Below are 10565 nucleotides of genomic sequence, written 5' to 3' on the forward strand. Positions count from 1 at the left end.
GGTCTGGCTGGGGCTTTTTACCGAACCCACATTCAGCTGCTGATGGCTCATAAGCCAGTAATTCGAGAGGCAAATGTCAGTAGAAAGGAAAGATGCTTTAATCAGAAAAGCCAGCCATCTGAGAAGATGGTGGACTTGTGTCAAGAGACCAACTCCAAAGATTCTGCTCAGCCATGACAGTTTTTAGAGGGAAAAATGGGGGAAGAATCTCAGTGAATCATTGAGGCAGGAGGCTGGGTTCTGCATCTTTCTCCATTGCATGCAGACTGGCTGACTCTTCAGATGTTAACTTGCCCGCGTGATCTGCCTGCAGGAGAGTTAGTCATATTTTAACTGCTTAATTCTTCATTCTTACTTCTTTTCGTCTAGGAAAAGAATCAACAGGTTAGACAAGGCATGGGGTGCCTTCAGGACAGCACAAGTCAGGAGTTAGTTTCAATCGCTTAGTGATCTCATTTTTATATTTAGGTTCTTTTAAGTTTAGAAGGGAACAGAAATGGGCAAACAGGAAAGGGACAAAAGAGCTGCTTTCAGCCTGAGTGGCTGTATTTCTCAAAGCCCCAGGCCATGCTCCTGCTGTGGGTCCCTAGACCATGCTTTGCGTAGCAAGCGCTGGAGGCTGTCACAGTTCCTAAGGGTTTCCCTGTGGTTCTCTGTCCTGCCACCAAGACCCAGCCCCCTGAGACTACCTTTAGCCCCATCTACCTTACCCAGGAGAAACCAGCTTCTTTTCCTCTCAGTACTTCTCCTCGTCAGTTCCCTCTGAATCCCTGAATTATCCCACACCCCTTACACGGCTTTGCCTGCCTCTCTCCTCACCCCCCCACAGGAAAAAACACAAATTTCACATTATTAGCAGAGCAGTTTAGCTCTGTGATCTCAACCTCTTTAATACAGATCAGGATCTGGACTTAACTTTGCATAATAACCAGAAGGCCCAAACAGAACAATAGTCTTCATCCAAATCTGAATTTGGAGCCTGAATGGTACTTTAAAATGGCACTTTGTTCCCCGTTATAGGAAATTTAGAACATGACTAGGTTAGACATCAGAGCCGAAATAACGTCTAGTTGAACCCCAGGATTTTATAGATAAGGAAAAAGAGGCTCTAAAATGTAAATGACTTGCCCCAGATGGTAGCCATTGGAACTAGGACGAAATATCAGGTCTCTAGATCACCAGGCTCCTGATTTGGGTTCTTTTTTCTTTTACAAGCAGTTACTTTAGTCAGTGTGGCTTGACAGAGGTTCTAGATAAGCAATGTGCTATAATCAGAAATGAGCAGTTACAAAAGCAATGTTGCCCATTGCTCACATCTAATTAACTTCGTCTCCTATCTTAAAAATCAAATTGATTTTTAGAATTAAGACTGGAAAGCAAAAATATAAAGCCCTAATCTAATATATAGAAATTATCCAATAATAAGAGATGGAATGATGTTGGATAGATCTGGGTCATATTAGTCAGAGTAGGTAGGTTATGCCTAGTAACAAATTAGCCCTGAAATACCTATGGTTTTAACCCAAGAAAGGTTTTCTCTTGCTCATGCTGCCTGCCCAGCGTGGTCGGGAGGAGTGGGTGTCCTGCTGCACACGACCCTCAGTGACCAGTCACCAGGCTGATTAGCACCCGGGAGCTACACCATCTGCTAGGTGCAACCTTCTCAGCCACCACTGCCAGGGAAGAGGGACTGGAGGATGACGAATGGGCTCCTTCAAGCGGCACTCATCACTTCTGCACACATTTCACGGTCAGAACTAGCTGCCTGGCCTCACGTAACTGCAGGGAGCTTGGAAACGTCAGGGAGAAGATGGGGGCCCACAGTCCCCAGGTCACGGGACACGAGGCTTGTTCAGTAACTACACCCCTCCCGATCGTGACCTGAAGGTCAAGCCCCTAAGAGGACCTTTGAGAGCAGCAGTACCTACCATAGGGGTTCTCACACTTGCCCTTGACTTTCAGATGCAAAAGAAAATTACTAAAATTACCAAGTTACTAAAAATGTGTGGTATTCATCTTATTGTCAATTCACTCCATTCAAATAATAAATCGATTACATTTCAAATCAAATCAAACAGACTGAGCAAGCAAAGCCTGGGATTGAAGTCAGGCTGCCTGGGTTTAAATCATCAGTGACCTCTTACTGATTCTGTGACCTTGAGGAAATGGCTTAATTTCTCTGGGCCTCAGATTCCTGCTCTGTAAATGAGTGTACTCATCGTACCTAGCCTGTTGACACAAGAGGGTAACTGTGTTAGTGTATAGAAAGTGATTAAAACAGGTGTAAGTGCTTTATTCAATACATGTCAGCTACTATTGTTATATCTGTAAAACTTTAAATTCCCTAATTTAATAAACTTTTGTTCGACACCAGTAGTGTACCCCAGAGATGCTATGATAGTCAAGATGAATTATATCTCTACATTCACAGAGTTTATTGGCAAGATAAACAAGGGAACATACAGTGGGTGATTGCTGTTTTAGGGGAAGTAACTCAGTTACTCAGAAACTTTGAGTCTCTTTCCTCATTCCTGAAATGGGACAATATCTCCCTCACAGCCCTGTAGTGAAGGTTAAATGACATCATGATACATACCTTCAAGAACAGAAGTTCATAAGGGGAAGCCTCCCCGTGTGTGTGTGTGTGTGTGTGTGTGTGTGTGTGTGTGTGAAGGATGGGTTGTGGTGTTAGTGACACAGTGACAACAGGGACAGTGTTACTTAATAAGGGGCATTCCTTCAAAGCTTCTGTCTCTCCCCAGAACCTTCATACCTAGACCCAACAAGAACTAGTATCCGTTCCACAGACTTGTACTGTTATTCACCCAGTAATTAACTGCTTCAAGCCATTTTCATTAAAAGAAAAATGAAAATTAGTAAAGTATTTTTAAAATAATGATTTTGCGGGCTTCCCTGGTGGCACTGTGGTTGAGAGTCCGCCTGCCGATGTGGAGGACGCGGGTTCGTGCCCCGGTCCGGGAAGATCCCACATGCCGCGGAGCGGCTGGGCCCGTGGGCCATGGCTGCTGAGCCTGCGCGTCCGGAGACTGTGCTCCGCAACGGGAGAGGCCACAACAGTGAGAGGCCCACGTACCGCAAAAAAAAAAAATAAATAATAATAATAATGATTTTGCATTTTTTAAACACTAATTTAAACTCTGTATTTTTAAGCACCAACTTAAGTAACTGGAAAAATTCAAATGAATGTCCTTCCACTGATCACTCTGGCATCTTCACATTCATTCTGCCTCTGATTGGATGTGTGTGTGTATGTGTGTGTGTGTGTGACGATCTTCTATCTGAACCATGCAAGAGGAAGTTTTGGCCTTGGACCGCATTGTAATTTGTCAACCACTCAGGATTCTCAAAATAACATTGAAATGATTAACTTACTGTTCATTTGGAAATATGAAACAGTTTTTAAATTCATTTTCATATGGTCCTTCTAAGCTGCATAGGCAGACAATGTGACATTCTGGATCACTGCATGTTTGCAATGGAGTCTGAGTTTGGCCTGCAGGATGTACCCACATCCAGGTTTGGAGAGATTATGTCTACAAGTGTTTATAAATGATTCTGTTTTCCACCCATTTTCCTGGGGGGAACCCTTTACAAAAGGTGAAAAGGGAGATAGAGTAAGTAGATGTTTTATCACTGTCTTGGGTTTTCGACTTCATTTTCTTTCTCTCTGATGTCTAGTGTATTTACTTTGGAGTCTAATACATTTGATAAGGTCAGCTCCCTGAGCATTTTACTTTTTCCTCTGTGAATTTTGACTCTTTTATTTTGATAAATGAGAAATTTTAAACCTTGTTAAGTGTTATCACGTGATGACACTTCAACATTGCCTTTGGGTAGTGTATATTTTCTTTAACCCATTACTGTTTGTGACTGGACATGAACGTGATGAAAGGTATACACTAAGGATATTTAAAATACAAAATTAATATGTAAGATACAGATTTTTTTCAAAAATTTTGTTAATGATACAAACTGGATTTCTCATACAAGAAAAGATCAATGGTAAATCATGGAAAATAAGAAAAGCAAACTCATTATAGCCAATATTGTCCTCTTTTGTGTAACCTTAATTTTTGTGTGTTTTTTGTTCCATTAAATACATACAACTGAAAGTAGAATCTCCATGACATATCAACTTAAACTTTACTCTTTCTTTTTCGCCCTCATCTGCAGTTTTAGTTCTCTTGAGATACAAGATGAACTGGCGGCAAATTATAACAATGTCACCTAAGTAGGGAACTCAGTGACTGCTAATGGACCATGATGGTTAAAGTGTCAAAAGTGACATTGGGGAAAAAAACTGTTACAGAGAAGAAAGAAAAATAGGAAATTATTGTTTATGTATTAGCAATAATTATTTTAAATCATATTTTAGAATGAACCCTCCTTCATCATGTCTTCCATAATTTTCCCCTTTATTGTATGTCAGCTAGTGGGGAGTTAGATGAATTGCAGCGTTAGAGATGCTCTTCTCCAGCCATATTTAAACATTACACTTATGGTCCTTCTTTCATTTACAGGGAGAACCTGGAATAACAGGATCACAGGGAATAAAGGTAATCCCCTGACACCCTTCTCTTGCATCTCTGTTGTAATGAGATTGTGAAAAATTAAAATAACCATTTCACTTTCCTTCCCACCCATATGTTTAGGGCGAGCCTGGAGATCCTAGCCCCCCTGGTGTAATAGGAAGCTCAGGACTAAAGGTATATAAGAAATAACTGAGATGAATGAAGATATTATTTTGAAGTTATAGCCATTTCTGTGTAAAACAAGGAACTCTGATGGACCACTCATTTTCATCACAGTTGTTCTCAGAGACTTTATCATGTTTCCATGGTGATCTCCCCGATCCCCACATTGGCCGCATTTATTACATACGTGGTAACTGTGCCTTATGGATCACAGTGGGATATTTAAGCTCTTTTCAGACCATATTCACAATAGCATCCTAAAAGCTTTAAGAGTAAACAGTGTGAGCCACATCTATGACCCTGAGCTGTATTCTCAAAGAGAACAGGATTCAGGATTCAATTTCCTAAGCCAAAATTATGCAGCCCAGAAGTGTTTGAGTTGCCCATGCAGGACTCTACAGGAACGTCCCAAAGAAGACCAGCTGTTGGGAGGTGCTGGAGAGATTCGTGTGATATGCCCCCACCAGTGGGTAAGGCAAGTTATCCAGGCCTCACCTACTGGTGAGAACAGACTCATTTAAATGACAACATCTTGAAACTATCTTTGTAGGCCCAAAGCACATTTCAGTGTTATATAGAGGAGGCTGGATGGTGGAAAGTCGATCTTTCTATAGATAAAGGTCACACCATGTTTTACATATATTCAGGTACAATCTACTTTTTATCAAATTAAAGTACATATCACCTTCTATTTAGGGTCAGCAAGGACCTGCAGGCCCTATGGGACCCAGAGGACTACCAGGAGATACCGTATGTATAGTAGATGCATGTGTCTTTGATATTTGGAAATTAAATTGAGACTAAAGCATGTTTTTTTGGTTTGCTTGTTTTGCAGTACGCGGGCCTCTCACTGTCGTGGCCTCTCCCGTTGCGGAGCACAGGCTCCGGACACGCAGGTTCAGCGGCCATGGCTCATGGGCCCAGCCGCTCCGCGGCATGTGGGATCTTCCCAGACCAGGGCACGAACCCGTGTCCCCTGCATCGGCAGGCAGACTCTCAACCACTGCGCCACCAGGGAAGCCCCCTAAAGCATGTTTTAAAGGACGTCAAGATCTGTTCATGTGACTGAGTTATACTACATTTTCCAAAGGCATGGGTCATCTCTACCAATAAAACTGAGCACACCTAATGTCAGGGGCTATTGAGAACATTAGTATCTTCATATAGTCATACGAGGTCCTTTTGAGTATTAGCCTAACAAATCAGTCTTTGAAACCCAAGTTAGCATTTCCATTATACATCATTATAAATGGCTTTTGGTTCAATTCTCCATCCAAGTAAGATACTTCCAAAGCTTCTGTTATTGTCTTCTTGCAACATTCTCCAAAAAGGGCAAGTCTTTTGGCTGAAAATACTTATATAATGCAATTGGAGAAAGGTCCTCTGGTTGCATTAAACCTAGCTTTACTCGGCTCACAATTCTCTCTCTCTCTCTCTCTCTCTGTCTCTCTCTCTCTCTCTGTCTCTCTCTCTCTCTGTCTCTCTCTCTCTCTGTCTCTCTCTCTCACATACACACACACACACACACACACACACACACACACACACACACACATACCCTCACACCGTTTAAATGTACTTTTTTCTTTTTTTAATTGAAGCAGTTGATTTACAATATTATATTAGTTTCAGGTGTACATTATGGTAATTCAATATTTTTATAGATCATATACCATTTAAAGTTATTACAAAATAATGGCTATTTTTCCTGTGTTGTACAATGTATCCTACTTGCCTATTTATTCTATACACAGTAGTTTGCACTTCTTAATTCCCTCACCCCTATCTCCTCCCCGCTTCCCTTTCCCCCACTGGTAACCACTAGTTTGTTCTCTATATCTGTGTGTCTGTTATATATTGTTATGTTCAATCATTTGTTTTACTTTTTAGATTCCACATATACGTGATAACATACAATATTTGTCTTTCTCCATCTGACATATTTCATAAAGCACAGTACCCTCTAGGTGCAGCCACACTGTTGCAAATGGCAGAATTTCATTCTTTCTTATGGCTGAGTAGCATTCCATTGTGTATGTATATGACATCTTCTTTATCCATTCATCTATTGATGGACACTTAGGTTGCTTCCATATCTTGGCAACTATAAATAATGCTGCTAAGAACATTGGGGTGCATGTATTTTTTGAATTACTGTTTTCATTTCCTTTGAATATATAACCAAGCATGGGATTGCTGGATCACTAGGTAACTCTATTTTTAGTTTTTTGAGGAACCTCCATAATGATTTCTCTAGTGGCTGCACCGATTTACATTCCCACCAATAGTGCACTAGGGTTCCTTTTTTGCCACGTCCTTTCCAACACTTATTATTTGTAGAATTTTTGATGGTAGCCATTCCAACAGGTGTGAGGTGATACCTCATTGTGGTTTCGATTTGCATTTCCCTGAGGATTAATGATGTTGAGCATCTTTTCATGTGCTTGTTGTCCATCTGTATGTCTTCTTTGGAAAAATGTCTATTCAGGTCTTCTGCCCATTTCTTAAATCAGGTTGTTTGTTTTTCTTAATATTGAGTTTTATGAGCTGTTTATATGTTTTTGATATTAATTCTTTATCAGTCATATCATTTGCAAATATTTCCTCCTATTCAGTAGATTGTCTTTTCATTTTGTCAATGGTTTCCCTTGCTGTGCAAAAGCTTTTAAGTTTAGTTAGGCCCCATTTGTTTATTTTTGCTTTTGTCCCTTTGCCTTGGAAAACGGATCCAAATATATTGCTACAATTTATGTCAAAGAGTGTTCTGCCTATTTTTTCTTTTAGTAGTTTTATGGTTTCAGGTCTTACCTTTAGGTCTTTAATTCAGTTTGAGTTTATTTTTGTATATGGTGTGAGAAAATGTTCTAACTTATTGTTTTACGTGTAGCTGTCTAGTTTTCCCAGCACCACATATTGAAGAGATTGTCTTTTCTGCACTGTATATTCTTGCTTTCTTTGCCGTAGGTTAATTGACCAATAATTGGTTTATTTCTGAGCTATCTATGGTTCCATTGAGCTATGTGCCTGTTTTTGTGCACATACCATACTGTTTTGATTACTGTAGCTTTGTAATATACTCTGAAGTCCAAGAGTGTCATATCTCCAGCTTTGTTATTCTTTCTCAAGATTGCTTTGGCAATGTGATGTCTTTTGTGGTCCCATATAAATTTTAGGATTATTTATTCTAGTTCTGTGAAAAATGCATTGGGCAATGCATTAAATCTGTAGATTGCTTTGGGTTGTAATGACATTTTAGCAGTATTAATCCTTTCAATCCATGAACACAGGGTCTTTCCATTTCTTTATATCTTCTTCAATTTCCTTCATCAGTGTTTTATAGTTTTTAGACTATAGATTTTTTGCCTTGTTGGTTAAGTTTATTCCTAGGTATTTTATTCTTTTTCATTCGATTTTATACGGGATTATTTTCTTGCTTTCTCTTTTGGATAGTTTCATTATTATTGTATAGAAAAGCAACAGATATCTGTATATTAACCTCATATCCTGCAACTTTACTGAATTCATTTATTACATCTAATAGTTTTTTGGTGGAGACTTTACAGCTTTCTATATATAGTATCATGGCATCTTCAAATAGTGACAGTTTTACTACTTTCCTTCCAAGTTGGATGCCTTTTATTTCTTTCTCTTTTCTGGTTGCTGTGGCTAGGACTTCCAATACTATGTTAAATAGAACTGGTGAGAGTGGGCATACACGTTTTCTTCCTGATTTTAGAGGAAAGGCTTTCAGCTTTTTACCACTGAGTATGATGTTAGCTTTGAGTTTGTCATAAATGGTGTTAATGATGTTGAGATATGTTCCCTCTGTACCAACTTGGATGAGCATTTATCATGAGTGGATGTTTAAGTTTGTGAATTGCTTTTTCTGCATGTTTTGAGATTATCATAATTTTTACCCTTCCTTTTGTAAATGTGGTGCATCACATAGATTGATTTGCAGATATTGAACCATCCTTACTTCCCTGGAATAAATACCACTTGATGATGGTGTATGATCCCTTTTATAAATTCTTGAATTCAGTTTGCTAAAATTTTGTTGAGGATTTTTGCATCTATATTCATCAGAGATATTGGCCTGTAATTTTCTTTTTTTTGTAATGTCTTTGGTTTTGGTATCAGAGTAATGGTGGTCCTATAGAATGAATTTGGGAGTGTTCCCTCCTCTTCAACTTTTTGGAATAGTTTGAGGAGGAAAGGCATTAGCTCTTCACTATGTTTGGTAGAATTCACCTGTGAAGCTCTCCAGTCCTGGACTTTTGCTTGCTGTAGGGTTTTTTTTTTTAATTGCAAATTCAATTTCACTACTAGTGACCAGCCTGTTCAGATTGTCTATTACTTTCTAATTCAGTGTTGGAAGGTTTTATGTTTCTAGAAATTTGCCCACTTCTTCTACGTTGTCCAATTTTTTTGGCATATAACTAGTATTCTTTTATGATTTTTTGCATCTCTGTGGTAATGGTTGTCATTTTTCCTCTTTCATTTCTTATTTGGTTTATGTGTGTCCTCTCTCTTTTTTTTTTGATGAGCTCTCACTAAAGGCTTATCAATTTTGTTTGTCTTTTCAAAAATCATAGCTCTTTGGGGGGTCTTTATTTTATTTAATATTTCCTCTCTGATCTTTGTCATTTCCTTCCTTCTTCAGACTTTCAGTTTTGTTTGTTCTTCTTTTTCTAATTCCTTTACATGGGAGGTTAGGTTGTTTATTTGAGATTTTTGTCTTATTTGTTGAGTTAGGCCTATACCACCATAAACTTAGAACTACTTTTGCTGTATCCCATAGATTTTGGAAAGTTGTGTTTCCATTTTCATTTGTCTTGAGGTGTTTTCTGATTTCCTCTTGATTTCTTCATTTACACATTGGTTTTTTAGTAACATGTTGTTTAGTCTCCACAATTTTGTGTTTATCCCATTTTATCTCCTGTAATTGATCTCTAGTTTCATACTATTTTGGTTGGAAAAAAATGCTTGATATAATTTCTGTTCTCATATTTGTTGAGACTTGTTTTGTGGCCTAGCATGTGATCTATCCTGGAGAACGTTCCATGTGCACTTGAAAAGAATGTGTATTCTTCTGTTTTTTGATTGAATAAATGTACTTTCCTATCCATTCCCCCATGTCAGCTTTGTATCCCTTGGACGATCTCCCTAGCCTTCTGACATCTTGGGAACCAAAACCTTACTATCAATCCTCACTTGAGCAAAACGAGAAAAATGCTTGACCATCACTTCTTGACACTGATCTCTATCTGGCCATGATTTGAGTACCCTCCATGCAACTGTTAGAATCTCTCCTTTTCCCATCACCTTGGGAGCAGCCCCATGACATCTTGCTCTGTTCTCCATGCTCCCTGACTGAGCCTCCAGGGGTTCATCTTTCAGCATGTTTGGTCACTTGGTACTTTGAACATTCACTTCATGAAGCAAATCTTTTTGTTGCACCCCCAAGCCATTTAGTGAACCATTGCAGGTATACCTAATGGAGAGATCTTACAAAAAAAAACAAAATGCTGGTGGCACAGGTGGAGCCCCAAGATGCCCAAGAAATGACATTAAGTGATAATGGCTAGAGCTAAAATAGAGAATAAAATAAAAGAGCCTTTCTTGGGCTTCCCTGGTGGTGTGGTGGTTGAGAGTCCGCCTGCTGATGCAGGGTACGTGGGTTCATGCCCCGGTCCGGGAGGATCCCACGTGCCACGGAGTGGCTGGACCCGTGAGCCATGGCCGCTAAGCCTGCGCGTCCGGAGCCTGTGCTCTGAAACGGGAGAGGCCACAGCAGTGAGAGACCCACGTACCGCAAAAAAAAAAAAAAAAAAGCCTTTCTTGCCAAAA

The 10565-nt window shown here is 39.5% G+C and overlaps 1 protein-coding gene across 1 annotated transcript in view; it reads left to right on the forward strand.

Annotated features, from left to right (window-relative positions):
• Positions 1-10565, forward strand: part of COL19A1 (collagen type XIX alpha 1 chain) — a 381858-nt gene that overhangs the window by 301788 nt on the left and 69505 nt on the right. The window contains exons 20-23 of the mRNA XM_007447208.1: positions 3599-3635; positions 4542-4577; positions 4674-4727; positions 5412-5465. Coding sequence (XP_007447270.1) covers positions 3599-3635; positions 4542-4577; positions 4674-4727; positions 5412-5465 — 181 coding nt within the window. The remainder of the gene's footprint in view (positions 1-3598; positions 3636-4541; positions 4578-4673; positions 4728-5411; positions 5466-10565) is intronic.

Source organism: Lipotes vexillifer, unplaced genomic scaffold (assembly GCF_000442215.2).
Source record: "Lipotes vexillifer unplaced genomic scaffold, Lipotes_vexillifer_v1.1 scaffold1180, whole genome shotgun sequence".
Lineage (NCBI taxonomy): Eukaryota > Metazoa > Chordata > Mammalia > Artiodactyla > Lipotidae > Lipotes > Lipotes vexillifer.